Raw genomic sequence first — 21,651 nt, 5'->3', positions numbered from 1 at the left:
TTTAGAAGTGGGTTTTTGGGTTTGCTTTCTCCCCCTACTTTATTGGGGAGGACTTGCCATTGCTTTTATCAAGTGCTTGCTAGCCATGGATGCCAACTAACTTCTTCGATTGAAGGCCGGAGGATCATGTCTGGTTCCAGGAGCCGCTTGAGCAAGTCCTGGCATTCGGCCGAGATGCCCAGATGAGTGGGGAAGGACACCCTCTTCTGCTGCTGCCACAGCATCTTGGGGATGTCTGTGTCATCAAAAGGTAGGCTGGCACAGAGCATGACGTACAGGACCACGCCCATGCTCCAGACGTCACCCTTCTTGCTATCGTGGGGAATACCCTGAAGCACCTCTGGGGCGGCATAGGCTGTGCTGCCGCAGAAGGTCTGGCTCAGCTCCTGGCACGATTTGGGCAACACCTTGGCGAAGCCAAAGTCTGTCAGCTTCAGGTTGAAGCCTTGCAACAAAGCGTTCTCGCACTTGAGGTCCCGGTGAGCCACACCACAGCCATGGCAGTAGCGGATGGCCTCGACCATCTGATGGAAGAGGGCCTTGGCCCGGCTCTCGGGCAGTGGCCCCCCATTCAGCACACAGTCAAAGACATCCCCTCCTTCAGCCAGCTCCATCACCAGGTAGATTTTCCCATCGGCAGACTCCAGCGTCTCATACACTCGGATGATGTTCTTGTGGTCCAGGGTACGGACAATCTGGAGCTCCCGAGGCAGGAATCTCTGGATAAACTCTACGGAAACAAGGGAAAGAGATGGAGCATCAAGTCCAGAAGGGCCTAACTCCTCCCTCCTGTCTGCTGCCTTGCAACTTCTGTCTGCCTATCTCCCCACCATGTCTGGGTCGTGTGCCTTGGTTTCCTTTCATAGTCTTTAATGTCTGTCTGCTTGGACACTGCAAAGAATGTTCACCTCTATTGTTTTTGTAGTTAATATATTACTGAAAGGAACTACTCCCTGTCAGCCTCAGGGACTGTTGTGAGCAGCCTGTGAGCCCACAGATATCAAAGTGCTTTTAGACTTTTAGACTATTAGGGACTTTTAGACAAGGCTATTGAATCTCAGTTACGAGGCCTGATTTGCCCACAGCATGATGAGCCCACTCCTCTCACGTCTGCCTCCTGACCCACAGTTCTTTCCATGAGCCCTGTCTTTTCCCCATCTCTGCCTTCGTTGGCTCCAGCTCCTGCCTTCTGCTAGCCCTGGCCGTGGCCTCGCCCGTCTCTGTTCCCCTCCTGGAACAGGAAAGGCCTTGTGGACTCCGGCTCTGCTTCTGAGGATCCTTCACCTCCTGCCACTTTAATCTTGGATTTTAGAGGGTGTGATTTTCCTGGACTCGCAGCATCCCTCTGTTCCCCACTGACCTACCCCAGAGCCACAGTCTCTCTTGCTTTCCTTGGTTCCAGACTAAAGGGGAGGAGGGAATGATCCTTCTGACTGGAGGAAGCACCCACCCACCTCAGCCAGCCCTCGCTTCCTCCAAAGGGGCCCCAGCTCACCTTCTGGCCCTTCCATCTTGTCTATAATTTTAATCGCTACCTTTCTTTGGTGTTTTTTGGAAAATGCTTCTTTGACTTTTGAGTAGGTCCCTTCCCCAATGGTCTTGCCCAGCTGGTACCCATTGGAGAGCAGAAAGTCCTCCATGCTGTCTAGCACCTCCTTCCTTCCTATCACCCTCTCGGCTCATGCTGCCTCTGCGAGGCAGCTCTAGTCCACCATCGCCTTTGGCCTGCTCCTTTTCATCCGCAGCCGCCCCCAGCGCTAGAACATTATCCGTCTGGACACACGAGCCGCGGGTGGTGGAGGGGGAGAGGGTCAGGCATTTTAAAACTGGCCCAATTGTGATGTAGGTGTTGTGTGACACTTGGCCAAAATGGGCAATGCCCCTGCCTGCCTTCACCACCACAACCAAACCCAGAACGGGTTAAGTCACCGCTGCGCTCTGCCCCCGCGCCAGGTAGTGAGTCGCAGCCCCGCCTGTGGGGGGGCGCTCCGGACGTCTGCGCGCGGCCCGGGATGCCAGGCTCCTTTCCGTGGACACAGCCTCCTGCTCCCCCATCGGGCAGCTGGGGGTCTGCGCGACCCATGGCAAGAGCCCTCCAAGTACCGGCTCGCGCCGCGCTAAGTGCCGGGACGGCGCGGGGTTCCCCGGCGGGAGGAACGGGTTCTATGAGGTCAGCGCGCCGCGGCCCGGGTGACAATGCAGCCCTCCCCCTCGACGCCCGGGCCCGGACGCGCCGCAGACACCTGCCCAGCTTCGCCTGGACCGGAGCGTCCTCTCGCGGCCAGGTCTCGGGCAGCTACTTCCAGACTGGGACCGGCCTCGGCCTCCAGCAGGTAAGCGACGGCCCACGGGGCGGGCGCGAGGAGGGGGCGCCCGGCGGCCCGCGAGCTGCCTGACCGCCACTCCCCGCGCAGAGCGCCTCGGGGCCCGGACATGAGTGCCCAAGAGCCCCCGCAGGGTCGGAGATTCCCCATTGAGGCCGGAGACTCCCCTGGCCTTGCCGTCCCCCTCGAGTCCCAGGACAGCCCGGAGCGGGTAGCTACGGAGCACAACCCGGTCAGGTGAGGCCGGCGCCCCTCCTCGCCGCCCCACCCCAGCCCACTTTCCGTCACCCGACCGCCCCACCCCCGCCCCACGTAAGGTTTCACATCCACGCCCGAACCTCGGGGACCCCAAGTGCACTCCCCGATGCGTCCCTTACAGGATGAGCCGGCTCCCGCCTCAGCGCCCCCTGTCGCGCCCCGCTTTCCCCAGGCCGCTTCGACGCTGCCCCGGCTGCCACTGCCTGACGCTGCTGCACGTGCCCATCGACGTCTACCTGGCCTTGGGCGGGAGCCCCCGGGTCCGCACCACCTGAGTGCGCCTGCGCATGGCAGCTCCGCGGGAGCCGGGCGTGTTCGAGGCCAGCCGCAGGCGACCACGCTGAGGTCGCGCACGCCGAGCACGAGACGATGATGCACATTTTAAAATAAAAGAACGATGCACATTTTAATAAAGCACAGCATAAACTGTTCTTTCCACTCCGGGCTGGCCGTGTATGTTTATCCGTCGGATCGGGCCTGCCCGCTGCTCCGCCTCATCCAAAGGCATCTTCCCTTCTGCTGCCTCCTCACTTGGACCCAGACCCAGGGGCCTGCCCTTCCGACTCCGCTTTCTTCTCCCTGGACACCAAGCCCTTCCCCCATTTCTTGCTGGTCATGATTCCTTTCAGGGCCGCCTTTCTGCTCAGGCTCTGCCCTCATCCATCTCCCCAACACTCTCCTTGGTTCTCCAGTAAAATTAGCATTACTGTGCTGGACTCTGGGGGCCCAGAGAAGCTTGGGCCTGGAGGGGGTGGACAGAGAACTTAACGAGAATGGCCACCCACACCAGGCCCATTTAATTCTCCCAACATGGAGTCTGGTTTTGCTACCTGCTGTTTTGTGACCCTGGGCACCTCTGGCTTTGTTGAAGGGGTTAGGGGCTGCCCCGTCCATCTTGAGCTTTGGTTTCTCCTAGGACTGGTGGGCCCAGAAGACTGGGGAAGACGTCGTTTGAAAAACTTCGATTTCTTATTCTTTTTTACAGGTGAGGGAGCTGAGCCTTAAGCAACGTGCCTGGGGTCCCCCAGATGACAGGTGATGCTAGTGCACTCCTCAGCATCCTCAGACTTGAGGCCCCCAAATCCATGCATAGGAGGGGCCCATGACAGGAAGGCTGCCTGGAAGCTGAATGAGTATTTCCCACTTTCCAATTTTGCTTTAATGAACCTGTATTATTTTAATATTGGAAAAAGATGTATGTAACCCAAAGGTCAGGTTCAGTCTCCTGTCCCCTGAGATTTAAGTACGATTGACTCAACACCTCTCCTCTAATCCACATGCAGTAGAAGTCTAAGCCTCCCAGAGCACTTCAGATCCCATGGTCACCAGAAAGGGCCACCCTTTTCGACTTCCACGACTACCCTCCCAGGCAGTCCAAGATGTAGGAGGCTTATTGAAAGAAGAGAGGATGTTTGTCAAAAAGGATCTACTTGGACTTTAGACTTGACCATTCAGTGCCCCGGTCCTTTAACATCCTGGCTCTTAAAAGCCCATCCCTGCCTTTCTTTCCCCTTTACCAGAATAATCCCTGGCTTCAGGCCATAGTGCTGGCTTCTCTCTCCCTCTCTCCTCTCCCCCTTCACCCTTACCTCCTGGCGACCACCCCCAACCTCCGCCCGGCCACCGGGACTCTCTGTTCTTCTATTTTTTTTTTTTTTTTTTTTTGCAGAGATGTTTATTTTTTTTTTATTTTTATTTTTTTATAACAAATTTAATCAGTTATACATATACATATGTTTCCATAACCCCTCCCTTTTGCGTCTCCCTCCCACCCTCCCTATCCCACCCCTCCAGGCGGTCACAAAGTACCGAGCTGACCTCCCTGTGCTATGCGGCTGCTTCCCACTAGCTATCTACCTCACGTTTGGTAGTGTATATATGTCCATGCCGCTCTTTCACTTTGTCACAGCTTACCCTTCCCCCTCCCCATATCCTCAAGTCCATTCTCTAGTAGGTCTGTGTCTTTATTCCTGTCTTACCCCTATGTTCTTCATGACATTTTTTTTTTCTTAAATTCCATATATATGTGTTAGCATACAGTATTTGTCTTTCTCTTTCTGACTTACTTCACTCTGTATGACAGACTCTAGGTCTATCCACCTCATTACAAATAGCTCAATTTCATTTCTTTTTATGGCTGAGTAATATTCCATTGTATATATGTGCCACATCTTCTTTATCCATTCATCCGATGATGGACACTTAGGTTGTTTCCATCTCCGGGCTATTGTAAATAGGGCTGCTATGAACATTTTGGTACATGTCTCTTTTTGAATTATGGATTTCTCAGGGTATATGCCCAGTAGTGGGATTGCTGGGTCATATGGTAGTTCTATTTGTAGTTTTTTAAGGAAACTCCATACCGTTCTCCATAGCGGCTGTACCAATTCACATTCCCACCAGCAGTGCAAGAGTGTTCCCTTTTTTCCACACCCTCTCCAGCATTTATTGTTTCTAGATTTTTTGATGATGGCCATTCTGACTGGTGTGAGGTGATATCTCATTGTAGTTTTGATTTGCATTTCTCTAATGAGTAAAGATGTTGAGCATCCTTTCATGTGTTTGTTGGCAGTCTGTATATCTTCTTTGGAGAAATGTCTATTTAGGTCTTCTGCCCATTTTTGGATTGGGTTGTTTGTTTTTTTGTTATTGAGCTGCATGAGCTGCTTGTAAATTTTGGAGATTAATCCTTTGTCAGTTGCTTCATTTGCAAATATTTTCTCCCATTCTGAGGGTTGTCTTTTGGTCTTGTTTATGGTTTCCTTTGCTGTGCAAAAGCTTTTAAGTTTCATTAGGTCCCATGTGTTTATTTTTGTCTTTATTTCCATTTCTCTAGGAGGTGGGTCTAAAAGGATCTTGCTGTGATTTATGTCATAGAGTGTTCTGCCTATGTGTTCCTCTAAGAGTTTGATAGTGTCTGGCCTTACATTTAGGTCTTTAATCCATTTTGAGCTTATTTTTGTGTATGGTGTTAGGGAGTGATCTAATCTCATACTTTTACATGTCCCTATCCAGTTTTCCCAGCACCACTTATTGAAGAGACTGTCCTTACTCCACTGTACATTCCTGCCTCCTTTATCAAAGATAAGGTGACCATATGTCCGTGGGTTTAACTCTGGGCTTTCTATCCTGTTCCATTGATCTATCTTTCTGTTTTTGTGCCAGTACCATACTGTCTTGATTACTGTAGCTTTGTAGTATAGTCTGAAGTCAGGGAGCCTGATTCCTCCAGCTCCATTTTTCGTTCTCAAGATTGCTTTGGCTATTCGGGGTCTTTTGTGTTTCCATACAAATTGTGAAATTTTTTGTTCTAGTTCTGTGAAAAATGCCAGTGGTAGTTTGATAGGGATTGCATTGAACCTGTAGATTGCTTTGGGTAGTAGAGTCATTTTCACAATGTTGATTCTTCCAATCCAAGAACATGGTACATCTCTCCATCTATTTGTATCATCTTTAATTTCTTTCATCAGTGTCTTATAATTTTCTGCATACAGGTCTTTTGTGTCCTTAGGTAGGTTTATTCCTAGATATTTTATTCTTTTTGTTGCAATGGTAAATGGGAGTGTTTCCTTGATTTCACTTTCAGATTTTTCATCATCAGTATATAGGAATGCCAGAGATTTCTGTGCATTAATTTTGTATCCTGCAACTTTACCAAATTCATTGATTAACTCTAGTAGTTTTCTGGTAGCATCTTTAGGATTCTCTATGTATAGTATCATGTCATCTGCAAACAGTGACAGCTTTACTTCTTCTTTTCCGATTTGGATTCCTTTTATTTCCTTTCCTTCTCTGATTGCTGTGGCTAAAACTTCCAAAACTAGGTTGAATAAGAGTGGTGAAAGTGGGCAACCTTGTCTAGTTCCTGATCTTAGTGGAAATGGTTTCAGTTTTTCACCATTGAGGACGATGCTGGCTGTGGGTTTGTCATATATGGCCTTTATTATGTTGAGGAAAGTTCCCTCTATGCCTACTTTCTGCAGGGTTTTTATCATAAATGGGTGTTGAATTTTGTCGAAAGCTTTCTCTGCATCTATTGAGATGATCATATGGTTTTTCTCCTTCAATTTGTTAATATGGTGTATCACGTTGATTGATTTGCGTATATTGAAGAATCCTTGCATTCCTGGAATAAACCCCACTTGATCATGGTGTATGATCCTTTTAATGTGCTGTTGGATTCTGTTTGCTAGTATTTTGTTGAGGATTTTTGCATCTATGTTCATCAGTGATATTGGCCTGTAGTTTTCTTTCTTTGTGACATCCTTGCCTGGTTTTGGTATCAAGGTGATGGTGGCCTCGTAGAATGAGTTTGGGAGTGTTCCTCCCTCTGCTATATTTTGGAAGAGTTTCAGAAGGATAGGTGTTAGCTCTTCTCTAAATGCTTGATAGAATTCGCCTGTGAAGCCATCTGGTCCTGGGCTTTTGTTTGTTGGAAGATTTTTTATCACAGTTTCAATTTCAGTGCTTGTGATTGGTCTGTTCATATTTTCTATTTCTTCCTGATTCAGTCTTGGCAGGTTGTGCATTTCTAAGAATTTGTCCATTTCTTCCAGGTTGTCCATTTTATTGGCATAGAGTTGCTTATAGTAATCTCTCATGATCTTTTGTATTTCTGTAGTGTCAGTTGTTACTTCTCCTTTTTCATTTCTAATTCTATTGATTTGAGTCTTCTCCCTTTTTTTCTTGATGAGTCTGGCTAATGGTTTATCAATTTTGTTTATCTTCTCAAAGAACCAGCTTTTAGTTTTATTGATCTTTGCTATCGTTTCCTTCATTTCTTTTTCATTTATTTCTGATCTGATTTTTATGATTTCTTTCCTTCTGCTAACTTTGGGATGTTTTTGTTCTTCTTTCTCTAATTGCTTTAGGTGCAAGGTTAGGTTGTTTATTCGAGATGTTTCCTGTTTCTTAAGGTGGGATTGTATTGCTATAAACTTCCCTCTTAGAACTGCTTTTGCTGCATCCCATAGGTTTTGGGTCGTCGTGTCTCCATTGTCATTTGTTTCTAGGTATTTTTTAATTTCCTCTTTGATTTCTTCAGTGATCACTTCGTTATTAAGTAGTGTATTGTTTAGCCTCCATGTGTTTGTATTTTTTACAGCTCTTTTCCTGTAATTGATATCTAGTCTCATAGCATTGTGGTCGGAAAAGATACTTGATACAATTTCAATTTTCTTAAATTTACCAAGGCTTGATTTGTGACCCAAGATATGATCTATCCTGGAGAATGTTCCATGAGCACTTGAGAAAAATGTGTATTCTGTTGTTTTTGGATGGAATGTCCTATAAATATCAATTAAGTCCATCTTGTTTAATGTATCATTTAAAGCTTGTGTTTCCTTATTTATTTTCATTTTGGATGATCTGTCCATTGGTGAAAGTGGGGTGTTAAAGTCCCCTACTATGATTGTGTTACTGTCGATTTCTCCTTTTATGGCTGTTAGTATTTGCCTTATGTATTGAGGTGCTCCTATGTTTGGTGCATAAATATTTACAATTGTTATATCTTCTTCTTGGATCGATCCCTTGATCATTATGTAGTGTCCTTCTTTGTCTCTTCTAGTAGTCCTTATTTTAAAGTCTATTTTGTCTGATATGAGAATTGCTACTCCAGCTTTCTTTTGGTTTCCATTTGCATGGAATATCTTTTTCCATCCCCTTACTTTCAGTCTGTATGTGTCTCTAGGTCTGAAGTGGGTCTCTTGTAGACAGCATATAGATGGGTCTTGTTTTTGTATCCATTCAGCCACTCTGTGTCTTTTGGTGGGAGCATTTAGTCCATTTACATTTAAGGTAATTATCGATATGTATGTTCCTATTCCCATTTTCTTAATTGTTTTGGGTTCATTATTGTAGGTATATTCCTTCTGTTGTGTTTCTTGCCTAGAGAAGTTCCTTTAGCATTTGTTGTAAAGCTGGTTTGGTGGTGCTGAACTCTCTCAGCTTTTGCTTGTCTGTAAACGTTTTAATTTCTCCATCAAATCTGAATGAGATCCTTGCTGGGTAGAGTAATCTTGGTTGCAGGTTTTTCTCCTTCATCACTTTAAGTATGTCCTGCCACTCCCTTCTGGCTTGTAGAGTTTCTGCTGAGAGATCAGCTGTTATCCTGATGGGGATTCCCTTGTGTGTTATTTGTTGTTTTTGCCTTGCTGCTTTTAATATGATTTCTTTGTGTTTAATTTTTGACAGTTTGATTAATATGTGTCTTGGCGTATTTCTCCTTGGATTTATTCTGTATGGGACTCTCTGTGCCTCCTGGACTTGATTAACTATTTCCTTTCCCATATTAGGGAAGTTTTCAACTATAATCTCTTCAAATATTTTCTCAGTCCCTTTCTTTTTCTCTTCTTCTTCTGGAACCCCTATAATTCGAATGTTGGTGCGTTTAATGTTGTCCCAGAGGTCTCTGAGACTGTCCTCTGTTCTTTTCATTCTTTTTTCTTTATTTTGCTCTGCAGCAGTTATTTCCACTATTTTATCTTCCACCTCACTTATCCGTTCCTCTGCCTCAGTTATTCTGCTATTGATCCCATCTAGAGTATTTTTTATTTCATTTATTGTGTTTTTAATCGATGCTTGATTCATCTTTAGTTCTTCTAGGTCCTTGTTAACTGTTTCTTGCATTTTGTCTATTCTATTTCCAAGATTTTGGATCTGGGAAATAGAATCTTGGATCATCTTTACCATCATTATTCTGAATTCTTTTTCAGGTAGAGTGCCTATTACCTCTTCATTTGTTAGGTCTGGTGGGTTTTTATCTTGCTCCTTCTCCTGCTGTGTGTTTTTCTGTCTTCTCATTTTGCTTATGTTACTGTGTTTGGGGTCTCCTTTTTGCAGGCTGCAGGTTCGTAGTTCCTGTTGTTTTTGGTGTCTGTCCCCAGTGGCTAAGGTTGGTTTAGTGGGTTGTGTAGGCTTCCTGGTGGAGGGGACTAGTGCCTGTGTTCTGGTGGATGAGGCTGGATCTTGTCTTTCTGGTGGGCAGGTCCACGTCTGGTGGTGTGTTTTGGGGTGTCTGTGGACTTTTTATGATTTTAGGCCACCTCTCTGCTAATGGGTGGCGTTGTGTTCCTGTCTTGCTAGTTGTTTGGCTCAGGGTGTCCAGCACTGTAGCCTGCTGGTCGTTGAGTGAAGCTGGGTGCTGGTGTTGAGATGGAGATCTCTGGAAGATTTTCGCCGTTTGATATTATGTGGAGCTGGGAGGTCTCTTGTGGACCAGTGTCCTGAAGTTGGCTCTCCCACCTCAGAGGCACAGCACTGACTCCGGGCTCCTCAATTTGGGATGATGTGTTGTCTATTCATGTATTCCACAGATGCAGGATACATCAAGTTGATTGTGGAGCTTTAATCCGCTGCTTCTGAGGCTGCTGGGAGAGGTTTCCCTTTCTCTTCTTTGTTCTCACAGCTCCTGGGTCTCAGCTTTGGATTTGGCCCCGCCTCTGCGTGTAGGTAGCCGGAGGGCGTCTGTTCTTCGCTCAGATAGGACAGGGTTAAAGGAGCAGCCTCTTCGGGGACTCTGGCTCACTCAGGCCGGGAGGGAGGGAGGGGCACGGAGTGCGGGGCGAGCCTGCAGCGGCAGAGGTCGGCGTGACGTTGCACCAGCCCGAGGCGCGCCGTGCGTTCTCCCAGGGAAGCCGCCCCTGGATCCCGGGACCCCGGCAGTGGCGGGCTGCACAGGCTCCCGGAAGGGCGGTGTGGGCAGTGACCTGCGCTCGCACACAGGCTTCTTGGCGGCGGCAGCAGCAGCCCCAGCGTCCCACGCCCGTCACTGGGCTCCGCGCTTTCAGTCGCGACTCGCGCCCGTCTATGGAGCCCCTTTAAGCAGCGCTCTTAATCCCCTCTCCTCGCGCACCAGGAAACCAAGAGGGAAGAAAAAGTCTCTTGCCTCTTCGGCAGCTCCAGAGTTTTCACGGACACCCTCCCGGCTAGCTGTGGCACATTAGCCCCCTTCAGGCTGAGTTCTCGCCGCCAGCCCCAGTCCTCTCCCTGCGCTCTGACCGAAGCCCGAGCCTCAGCTTCCAGCGTTGCGCGCCCCGGCGGGCGAGCAGACAAGCCTCTCGGGCTGGTGAGTGCCGCTCGGCACCGATCCTCTGTGTGCGGATCTCTCCGCTTTGCCCTACCCAGGTATGTGGGGAGTTTCTTGCCTTTTGGGAGGTCTGGGGTCTTCTGCCAGCGTTCAGTAGGTGTTCTGTAGGAGTTGTTCCACGTGTAGCTGTATTTCTGGTGTATCCGTGGGGAGGAAGGTGATCTCCGCGTCTTACTCTTCCGCCATCTTACCCGGAAGTCCTATAATCCTCTGTTCTTCTATTAAGTGAAGTAATCCAGCTGTTTCAATCCCCACCAAACTCCAAGCAGGTCCTATTCCGCTTAACAACCCATTTTGCTGCTCTGCAGAAAAAGGGCCTCCCTGCCAGTAAACAGTACTCACCCTCCTTAGGAGGCCCTTGTAATTTTAGAGAGAAAAAAAAACGGCCTCTGTATTGATAAGGTCTCTCCATTGCAAGCAACTGATGTTAGCTTAAGCAAAAAAGGAATTGATTGTTTCAAGTTGCTGGGAAGGATATGTTAGTGATTAAAGGAAGAACTATAGGAACCAGGGCATCCATTGGGCTGGAATCAAGGATTCGACCCCACCAGGACTGTTGCTTTGTTCCTCTCATCCCTGATTATCTCCTCTGGGCAGGGAACATGGCAACATGGCTGCGTCAGCTTAGAAATCCCAGGAAGGGGGAACTCCCTGGTGGGCCAGTGGTTAGGGCTCTGTGCTCCCAATGCAGGGGGCCCAGGTTCGATCCCTGGTCAGGGAACTAGATCCCACATGCATGCCACAACTAAGAGTCCACATGCCACAACTAAGAAGGCCACATGCCGCAACTAAAGAGTCCACATGCTGCAACTAAAAGATCCCGCATGCCGCAACTAAAGATTCCATGTGCTGCAACTAAGACCCGGCACAGCCTAAATTAAAAAAATTTTTTTAATCCCAGGAAGGGAGACCTGCTTTCTCCCAGTCTCGGTATACCTATCCCTGGGAAGGCCAGTGATTGGCCCTTCTTAAATCACATGCACATTCCTTGGGCCAATTACCACTGTCAAGGAGATGGGAGACTACAATTGACCAGGCTGAGCCACAGGTAAGCCTACACTTGAGATGCAAGCGTAGCCAGGTGATTGACAGCACCACCAGAAAGTAATGGGTAATGATGGAGAAAAAACATTCCAGGAACAGAGACAACTTATGTAAAGACCAAGTACCCCTGGGAGGAAAAGAAGCCTGAAAAAAAGGGATAGAGAGTGGCAGGGGCCAGTGTAACAACTCAATTTGAAGGCAATGAGGAGCCTTAGAAAGTGTGACCAGGAGTTCTGTGTGACTGGGTTCTCCTTCAGGCTTTGTCCCTGTTTCATTCAATACAAGTCTACCAGCCAGGCCTGTGCAGGACACTGGGCATTCAGCGATGGACCTGACAGACATGGGCCTTGACCCTCATGGAACTCACATGGCCTAGCAATGACCTGCTGGGAGGCAAATCCCTTCCCTCTGGGCCCATTTCCTCACTAGTTTAAAAAAAAAAAAAAAAAAAAAGCAGTAGTGATCTCTATGGACCTTGCCAGCCCACAAATGCTGAATCCTTCCCATTCTTCCTTTCTCTCTTATCTCCCTCACTTCCTTTCTCCAATCTTCTCAACACTCCTTTCCTTTAAAGAAAGATTTACTGGGACTTCCTTGGTGGCACAGTGGTTAAGAATCTGCCTGCCAATGCAGAGGACACGGGTTCAATCCCTGATGTGGGAAGGTCTCACATGCCGCGGAGCAACTAAGCCTGTGCGCCACAACTACTGAGCCTGCGCTCTAGAGCCTGTGAGCCACAACTACTGAGCCCACACGCCATAACTACTGAAGCCCGTGCACTCTAGGGCCTGTGTGCCACAACTACTGAAGCCCGCGCACCTAGAGCCCGTGCTCCGCAACAAGAGAAGCCACCACAGTGAGAAGCCTGTGCACCCTGCTCACCACAACTAGAGAAAGCCAGCACACAGCAACGAAGATCCAATGCAGCCAAAAAAGGAAAAAGAAAAAGAAACAAACAAAAAAGATTTACCACTACCTCCCGTATGTTTGGTTAGTGAGGGATGCAAAGAATACAGACAAACACCTTGCCAGTGGGCCACACCCTGGGGCTACATAGCTCTAGAATGGCCATGAGCAAGGGGAAAGGGCATTCCAGGTGGAACACTGTGGACAAAGGCCTTGAGTCAGGAAAGTGGAGGACAATTTCAAGGAACTCAGTTCAATCAACTTTTACCAACACCTACCTGGGCCACACGAGGTGGAGAACCCAGGCCTTTATCTGACAGATCCCTTGCCCTTGCAGAGCTCAGAATTCAAGGGATCCAGGGATGAGTTAACAGAAGAGAAGCTGAATCAGGGAGGCCATGTGTTTGAACTTTGTTCTGTAGGTGACAGGGAGAATGACAGGCTCCAACCTGGGTCACTTCACTCTATTTTTCTTCTCCTTTTCCATCATGTTCTCTGTTGCTTCTTCCTTTTTTCCCCCTGGAAAAGTCACTGGCCTAAACTCTAGTCCTAGATTTGAGTCCTGATTGCCATTTACTAGCTGTGCAAACTTGGGCTACATATTTAGCCTCTCTGAGTCTCTATTTCCAAATCTGTAAAATGGGGCTAATGAAACCTGGTGGAAGCTTTCGGTAAAGTAATGCACACAGAGCACCAGGCAGGAATGTCGGGTACCACTAGCACTGAGCAAGGGAGGCTGTTGCTGCTCCTACCTTTGGCTTCAAGGGGCAGCAGAGAGCCAGCCATGTCACCATCACCAAGGGGCTGGGTGATGCCCAGCCTTGGAGAGCGTTGGGGAATCTCTCTCGCCTCCCTCTACCAAGTTCCTCGCAGTCCTGCTCAGGTGCTGAGGAACTTGGTGGCGGGGGGGAGGGTGGTCATTTCCAGGAGAATCCCCAGGTGGGAAAGGCAGAACTGCCTCCCTCACCCTGGAGGGGAAAGCTTTCTCCAGACCCCCAGGCAGGACCCCCACATCCCAGCCTCATTCTCAGCTTGAGGAATGAGGAGGGGCCCAGGGAAAGGATACTTGAATCACTGCCTTCCCTGACTTCTCTCTCAGACACCTTATTAGACAGCCCCTCCCTAAGGGACCCTCTTTTAGAAGGAGGGGGCGAAGTACAGATGGACCCCCCCAGGTTACCATGGAGATGGCAGGGAAAGGGTTGCTATATCTCCATGGCAACAATTGACGTCAGCGCTACCCTTTCCCATCGCTTGATATGAGAAGGGGGCAGCCACCCCAACCACAAGCAAATCCCCCACAAAGCCTCCTCCCTTTACTGAGCCAATCAACCAAGGGGTCGACAGGCTTAATATAGCACAGGAGTTAAAAGCACAGACTCTGATGTCAGTCAAACCTTGGTTCAAATCCTCTTTCTGCATCATTTTAGCTGTTTGAATTTGAGCAAGTCCCTTAACCCTGGAAGTCTAGTACATACACCGGGGATAGTAAGCTACATGCCTCCAAGGGTTAGTGTGAGGATTGCAGGGGATCATGCAGGTAATAGGCAGTGGGCCAGCTCGTGGGAAGTGCACACTGATGCTAGCGACTCTCTAGAATCCTGGGGACTTGTCAGGGCATTGTGGCTTCTCAGATATAGACTCGAAGCCCCTAAGAGGCCCCCAGAACTCCTAAGGACCGGGCCCTGAGTTTGAGCATTCAGAACTGGGGGGTCTCAGGGTGAAGCCAGAGACAGTGGAGCTTCCAGACTCAGAGGAAACCCCAATGCCACTTTCCCTGCAACCCCATCACATCTGGACCCTGACCCAACTTCCCCTTCCTCCCCACGCCGGCCTCCTTCCTAGGCCTCCTTAGCAGGCATCTAACACTCGGGACTCCATCTGCTCCTCTAGGAAAAAGCAGGGATGAGGGCCGTGGGAAGACAGCAGGCAACCTAACACCAGGTAGATCAGTGGGTTGGACCCCCCAGGAATATGGGTGTCCCAGCTCCCACTGGCCTCTCCCCACCTGCCCTTGGGGTGAAGACACTGGAATCATTCTCACTCCCTCTCTCTGCTCCAATCCCCAGTCCTGGTGCCCACAGTCTTCTCTGCTCCAATGCCACCGCACTGCCCTGAACCAGACCCCCATCACTACTCATCTTGATTACTCCAGCAGCCCCCTAACTGGTCTTGTGCTTCCTTCCCTGCTTGATTCCTCTAGCCCAGAATTATTCTATAAAGACCACAACCCAGCCATGTAATTCTCCTATTTAAATCTCATCAATGGCTTCTTTACATCACTTGTCCAGCCACGTGGACACCCCTGAGTTCTTCACAAAACCTTCTTCCCACCTTTCAGCACATTGTTCCTTCTGCCTGGAATAGCCTCCTCCCATCCCCCTTACCTCTCAGATCTCCACCAATTGTCCTCAAAGAAGCCTCCTCTGACCACCTGTCCTTCCCCTCCCAAAGCACCTGCTTGTCCCACTGTGTACTCATCTCTTCCTTGATCCCTGTGGAGTGCCTGTTTACCCCATTACACTATGGACTCACGGAGGGCAGGGGCTGTGTCATATTCATCCTAACACCCCGGGGCCTAGAATGGAAGGGTTCAGGAGTTGGTAGAACGTCTGCAGATTAGACTGGCTAGTGAATGACTGCATGATGGGTCTACAGAGAGGCTGAGCACCGTGAGGAGAAGGAATAGCAGAGCCAGCTGTGGGATCTGGGATGGCTTCCCTAAGGAAGCAACACTGGAACTGAGCTGAGAAGCAGTTACCCAGACAAGGACATGGCGGTGGGAAATATCCCTGGCCCTGGGACTGGTCTGTGCCACGAGTGAACGTGGTGCTGAAGACATGGTGAAGAGGGACACGTTCATGTTTTGGAAAGACAATCCTGGCTGTTCTGTGAGAACAGCCCACATAGGAGATTGAGAGCAGCAGCGGGGAGATCATTCGGGAGGCTGTTGCAGCCTCCCAGGTGAAAGGCGATGGGGCCTTGGACCAGGTGGTAGCACTGGAGATGGAGAGAAGCAATTGGATTTTAGACATATCCTGGAGAGGACAGGATTTCCTAACTGCTTGAATATGAAAAGGGAGGGACAGGGAAGAGTCTAGAACGAAGCCCAGATTTCCAGTTCGGGCAACCGAGAAAACGGCCAAGCTGGGGAACATGGGAGGAAGGGCAGGTGTGGGGCATGTTTGCTGTGAGGTGAAACATCCAGGGGGACGGGGCCAGGAGATAGGTGTTGGGCAGGGAAGAGAGGCTTGGGCTGAAAGAGAGAAGTGAGTCTCTGACACAGGTGGACACCAAAGGCATGGGAACCCATGAGATCCCCTGGGACAGACTGTAGAAGGCCCAAGAACACCCATGATTAGCCAGTGAGTGAAGGATGACAAATTTGCCATGTGGTGGCAACCACATGGTTGCAAATAAATAGCAAAAAAATCAAGTAAATAAAATAGCAAAAAGATCAAGAGTCCACAGTGTCCAGAAAAACAAGGGCACAAAAGTGTTTCAAATAGGAGGGAGTGTTTGTGTCAAAGTCAGCCACTGCTAAGGGGTCAAATCAGATAAAGACTCACGAGCATCCCATGGATTTAGCAACAGGGAGGTCAGTGGTGACCTTGACGAGCTGCCCCTGTGGAATGGTGGGGGAGGAAGCCAGACTGCAGGGGTTGGGTGAGGAAGTGGAAACAACGTGTGTTCACAACTCTTTCAAGAATGTTGGCTGTGAAGGGGAGCTGGAGAAGGACCTGGGGTCGAAGGAGGGCTTTCTTCTTTTTCAAACATAGGAAAGACTAGAGCCTGTTTGTTTGCTGCTGGGAAGGAGCCATCAGGGAGGGAGAACTTGGAGACAGGTAAAGGAGGAAGGAATGAGAGGAGGGAAATTCCCCAAGGAGGGAAAAGAGGAGGTGAAATCCCCAAATATGGCCACACAATTGGGAGGGGGGCACGCCAGGGCCATACAGGGCTCTGGGGGCTCAGAACAGCTGCCCACTCTCCCCAGCAGCCAGTGTGAGTCACTGGGGGGAAATAGCCCAAACAGGCAGTGTGGGAAAGGGAGCGGGGCCAGCATGCTCCTCAGGATCCCCAGAGGGTGGGGCAGCAGGGCCCAGCCAGGGCTCTGAGCCCGGAACCCCATGCTCTGAGCAGGACAAGGGCACAGAGAGGTTGTCTCACCCTTTGTAAGGATGGGCATAGTAGTAGGAAGCCTGGGTCCTACTACTGGCTTTTCTCTGCCCCTCTCTGAACCTGTTTTCCTTTCTGCAAAACATATGGGCTTTTAATTTTATTTTTGGTGGGGGGGGGGGGCTGGGGGAGGTGTCAGGGACCTTTTCTAGATTCCTTCCAGAAATATATGTGTATTTGAACTTTGCAAACAGTTTCGGGCCTCCTGAAGCTCCCACGAACTCAGTCCTGGCTTCCAGATAAGAACTGCTGAACCAGAGGTGGCTGAGAAGCCTTCTGCCTCTGATATCGAAGAGTGCCCCAGAGCAAGGGAAAGGCTCTTGTAAGGGCCATGGGGGCAGAGGTGGGAGGCTCTTAAGCCCGGGAGCAGTGAGGCCTTCTGAGGTGTGGTTTCTTCCTGAACACACCATCAGGGGTGTGTAAGCAGAAGCTGGAGGCCCCTGGGTGAAATAAGGAAGGGTTTATCCAAACGGCAGCTGACCTTCCTATCCTGGGCCCCCTCTTGCTGCCTCTGCCTGTCCTTGCCTTTCTGTCCCTGATCCTGGGGGAGGAGGGTCTCAGGGGATCCTCCAGCACTGGTGACCAACCCCCTCCCACTGAAGCAGCTGAAGACAGACCACGGACTAGACCCCGCCAGAGGGGCTGGCGCTGCCCCACCCCGCTCTGCCAGCTGACGCCTCCTGCTAAAAACAGCGGGGCCCGGGGGGACTATGGTCTTTCAGGCCTCCCCCTCCACGTCCCAGCAGGTATTAAAGAGGCCGAAGCCGGGCCAGGCGCACTGGACACTATGCTATTCACCGAGACTGCCCACTTCGTGGTGAATTTTCTTCTGTCCCGGTGAGGGGGCCCGGGGGAGGGTGCCGGCGCGATGAAGGGCCCCGGTCTGGCAGCTGGGGGGGAGGAGTCCAGATCCTTGGGAAGGCCCCGAGGGGGGCCTCCAATCCCCCTCCCCACCCCTCTACCTGGGCCAGGAGTGACCCCGACCCTTGCGCCGCCGCGTCTGACACGAGGCGGCCGCCTACTCCCCGCCTGTCGTGCCTCCTGGGGTGACCGCTGCCCGTCTACCCCGCAGGCGCCCCCGGGCCACGCCCCCGCACCGCCGTGACCAGGAGTTGTGTTTCTGGGGCTGCCGGGGCCCGGCCATGCCGGCGCCCGCCGCCCACCGCAGCCTGGGCGACTACTGGCTGAGCCCGCAGCGCCGCCGCCCGCCGGGCGCCGCCTGGCGCTGGCCGGCGCGCAACCTACTGCTGCTGCCGGGTGCCACTGGGCTGGCGGACTTACCCTCGGCGCGTTGGCCCAGCTGCTACGGCGCGCGCCCGCGCCTCATGTGAGCGCGCGGGGGCGGGGCGGAAGCCCTAGGAGGGAGGGGCGGTGCCTACGGCAGGGGAGGGGTCTGTGGGAAGGGGCGGATCCCCAGACGCGAGGGTCGGACAGGGGTTGGATAAGCCGGGCTTGACTGTACCTAGGAGCGGGAGGAGTGGGCGGAACTGGGTAGGAAGGGCGGGGCCTGAAGCGGCTGACCACGGAAGGGACTAGGCGAAGCGGGCGTAGACCCAGAGGGTGGGGGGAGCCTTGCCGGTCCTGTCGGCCCAGTTTTCCCTCCCTCCAGGTGGAAGCACCGGTGGCAGAATATTAACTACCAATATCTGGGCAAGAGGAAGAGACATCTAGTTCCCCTGCGCCCGTGAGAGCCGGTGAGGAGCGGGGCCAGAAGAGGGCGCGACCTTGGAGGGGCGGGTCTAGAGGCGGGGCCTGACGGAGGTTGGGGTGGGGAAAGGGTGATACCCGGGCACGAGGTTAGTCCGCCCTGCCTTACAGGCTCGAGGACCCAGAGGGGATTGAACCGCAGTGAGAGAGGCCCCGCGGGCCGGGCGTGGGTTTCTTCGGCGTTATTCAGCCCTGCCCTTCTCAAACCACCACAAACATTTTTTTGGAAAATTGACAGATTCGACTATATTAAAATTTCTGTTCATCAAAAGACAACTAAAGGGGCCTCCCTGGTGGCGCAGTGGTTGAGAGTCCGCCTGCCGATGCAGGGGATACGGGTTCGTGCCCCGGTCTGGGAGGATCCCATATGCCGCGGAGCGGCTGGGCCCGTGAGCCATGGCCGCTGGGCCTGCGCATCCGGAGCCTGTGCTCCGCAACGGGGGAGGCCACAACAGTGAGAGGCCCGCATACCGCAAAAAAAAAAAAAAAAAAAAAAAAGACAACTAAAGGAGTAAAATAGAGTTCCAAAGAGGGCTCTTCAAACATAATGCCAACTTGGTGCCCCGCGCAGGGAGTGTGGGAACCAGAATAGGTCATGCCCTTGGGCACCAACTGGGTCAGTCCCAGGACAGGAGTCACCCCAGCCCCAGGCCTGATGACCAAACTGAATGACCTAGGGGAAGCGGCCTGCTTGAAGGACACTGTCCTGTGTGTGTCTGTGTGTGCTTGATATTTTGGGGCATCTCTGAATGTTTGCATCACCTCTGAGCATGGCTCTTTTTCTCTGTGTGTCTGTCTATCCCTGGTCTCTGTGTCCTTTTATTTCTTCAACAAATATTTATCAAGGGCCTATTTTAGAGGGTTGTGCCAGGTTTATACTCTGAGTCATTGAGTTCACATTGGTGAAAAGAACAGTTGAAATCCCTGTCCTCATGGCACTTACATTCTGGTTGGGAAGACAACAATAAAAAGAAGTCAGAGGGCTTCCCTGGTGGTGCACTGGTTGAGAGTCCGCCTGCCGATGCAGGGGATATGGGTTCGTGCCCCGGTACGGGAAGATCCCACATGCTGCGGAGCTGCTGGGCCCGTGAGCCATGGCCGCGGAGCCTGCGCGTCCAGAGCCTGTGCTCCGCTACGGGAGAAACCACAACAGTGAGAGGCCCGCGTACCGCAAACAAACAAACAAACAAACAAAAGAAGTCAGAGATATGGGGACTTCCCTGGTGGTCCAGTAGGTAAAACTCCGTGCTCCCAATGCAGGGGGCCCAGGTTCGATCCCTCGTCGGGGAACTAGATCCCACATGCATGCCGCAACTAAGAAGTGTGCATGCCGCAACTAAGGAGCACGCTATGCCGCAACTGGAAGATCCTGCATGCCACAATGAAGATCCTGCGTGCCGCAACTAAGACCCGGCGCAGCCAAAATAAATAAATAAATATTTTTTTAAAAAAGAAAAAATAGATAAACAGTGTGCTCTGTTTGAGAAGATCGAAGTGGGCCAGGTGCTACATTATATGGAGTGGGCAAGGACTGTGTTTTGTTCACAGATCTAGAACAGTGCCTGACTCATAACTGGGGCTCACTAAAGATTGCATGAATGAATCGGTGGTCCTGTCTGAGGAGGTAACTCTTAATCAAGGCTTGAAGGATGAGAGATCAACCACTCCAGACCTGGGAAGAGTGTTCTGGGTGGAGGGAATAGCATGCATATGTCTCGTGGGTGGACCTTTGCCCCTGGCTGTCTTTCCTGGAATACCCCTTTGGCTATGTCTCTGTTCCTGTCTGTCGTCTCTGTGATCTTGGGAGCCATGGGGCAGGTTTAAACAGGGCCCCTCCAGGCTCTCTGGAAGTGAGGTCACTGCTGAGCTCATTCACTCCACTGGCCCACTCTGGCCTAACCAGCCTAATCTGGACATTCCCCTGGAAGCAATCCCTCCCCTCAGCAGCCTCTGTCCCACGATCTCTGGCTCCTTCCCAGGATAGCATCCTGCAGTCTGGAAGGAAGTCCTTCGTCCTGCGTAACCACAGTCCCTGCTGGGGCAACCGCAGCCCTTTCCTCTCATTCTGCCTCATGGGCCAAGAGGAGGAGATGGGCTGGCCCTGCGGCAGCAGATCCTGCCGGGACAGAGAGCCCAGTAAGGACCTGACAGAGTGGAGGTGACAACCCCTCTGCAGCCCCAGGGAGGTGAACCTCAGAGGGAAAGAGACCATCACTCATCTTAGGAGCCTCTGCCACATCCATTATTTCATTTAATCCTTCAATATCCTTTTTTTTTTTTTTTCCCAGTACGTGGGCCTTTCCCGTTGCGGAGCACAGGCTCCGGACGCGCAGGCTCAGCGGCCATGGCTCACGGGACCTAGCCGCTCCGCGGCATGTGGGATCTTCCCGGACCGGGGCATGAACCCGTGTCTCCTGCCTCGTCAGGCAGACTCTCAACCACTGTGCCACCAGGGAAGCCCAATATCCCATTTTTTAGATGGAAACTCAGGCAGGTCCAGTGAGGAAAACATGGCAGAACTGGGACCAGAACCCAGGTCTCTTGATAGAATAGTTATAATCCTAACAACTCATATTTGTTCCACATTTACTTTCAGCCAGTTATTATGCTAACACTTCGCAGGCCTCATCACAACCCTATGAGGTGGGTACCATTGTTATTCCCATTATTCTCAGATAAGGAGACTGATCAGGGCTCAGAGCCATTAAATGACTTGCCCGAGGACACCCAGCGAGTTCACAGCAGAGCTGTTCGAGAGCCCAGACAGTCTAGGGTGCTCAGCTACACAACCTGTGCCCCAGGTCCCAGAGGAGTGTCACAGATGTCTGTTTTCCAGGGATTTGGGAAGACAGGCTTCAGGTTTATCTCATCACGGTCCCGAGGCTAACTTGTGCCAAGCCAGGATGAGCAGGAAGATGGCCTGGAAACACTGCACAGTCCTGTGTCCCCTCTCAGTGGATGAAGATTGTCCGCCTTTGCCCTCGCCCCTGGCGTCTCCATGTTTCCGCCCTTCACTGCCCGAATAAAGCAGCTTTCACTGCTCTCTGGCTCTCCCTACTTTGGGGGATGATCTCTGTTCTCCCCATCCACACACACTGAGTTAGACTGAACCCACAGGGCTGGGAGGGCCTCTGTAGCCACCCGTGAATG

At 51.1% G+C, this 21,651-nt stretch overlaps 3 protein-coding genes across 4 annotated transcripts; 2 read left to right on the top strand and 1 right to left on the bottom strand.

The window, feature by feature from the left end:
- Positions 1 to 31: 31 nt before the first annotated feature.
- On the bottom strand, positions 32 to 1,679 carry TSSK3 (testis specific serine kinase 3). The gene is made up of 2 exons (XM_082613939.1): positions 1,496 to 1,679; positions 32 to 730 (listed from the first exon to the last, which is right to left on the bottom strand). The coding sequence occupies exons 1-2, from the start codon at positions 1,638 to 1,640 to the stop codon at positions 69 to 71; spliced, it is 807 nt and encodes a 268-aa protein (XP_082470065.1). The 5' UTR covers positions 1,641 to 1,679; the 3' UTR covers positions 32 to 68.
- Positions 1,680 to 1,841: 162 nt separating this feature from the next.
- On the top strand, positions 1,842 to 3,096 carry FAM229A (family with sequence similarity 229 member A). Of its 2 annotated transcripts, none has more exons than XM_082613938.1 (3): positions 1,842 to 2,333; positions 2,415 to 2,561; positions 2,755 to 3,096. In XM_082613938.1, the coding sequence occupies exons 1-3, from the start codon at positions 2,197 to 2,199 to the stop codon at positions 2,855 to 2,857; spliced, it is 387 nt and encodes a 128-aa protein (XP_082470064.1). In that variant the 5' UTR covers positions 1,842 to 2,196; the 3' UTR covers positions 2,858 to 3,096. The 2 variants fall into 2 exon arrangements, with proteins under 2 accessions (XP_082470064.1, XP_082470063.1); XM_082613937.1 differs by having other exon boundaries at positions 2,704 to 3,096.
- Positions 3,097 to 16,435: 13,339 nt separating this feature from the next.
- LOC309800411 (uncharacterized protein) lies at positions 16,436 to 21,516 on the top strand. The gene is made up of 5 exons (XM_082614497.1): positions 16,436 to 16,463; positions 17,538 to 17,631; positions 17,867 to 18,121; positions 18,404 to 18,488; positions 21,338 to 21,516. Exons 2-4 carry the CDS (start codon positions 17,582 to 17,584, stop codon positions 18,480 to 18,482), a joined length of 384 nt encoding a protein of 127 aa, XP_082470623.1. The 5' UTR covers positions 16,436 to 16,463; positions 17,538 to 17,581; the 3' UTR covers positions 18,483 to 18,488; positions 21,338 to 21,516.
- Positions 21,517 to 21,651: the final 135 nt, after the last annotated feature.

This window comes from Mesoplodon mirus (assembly GCF_964341445.2).
Source record: "Mesoplodon mirus genome assembly, chromosome: 3".
Lineage (NCBI taxonomy): Eukaryota > Metazoa > Chordata > Mammalia > Artiodactyla > Ziphiidae > Mesoplodon > Mesoplodon mirus.
This window is presented reverse-complemented; position numbering and strand designations above follow the sequence as displayed.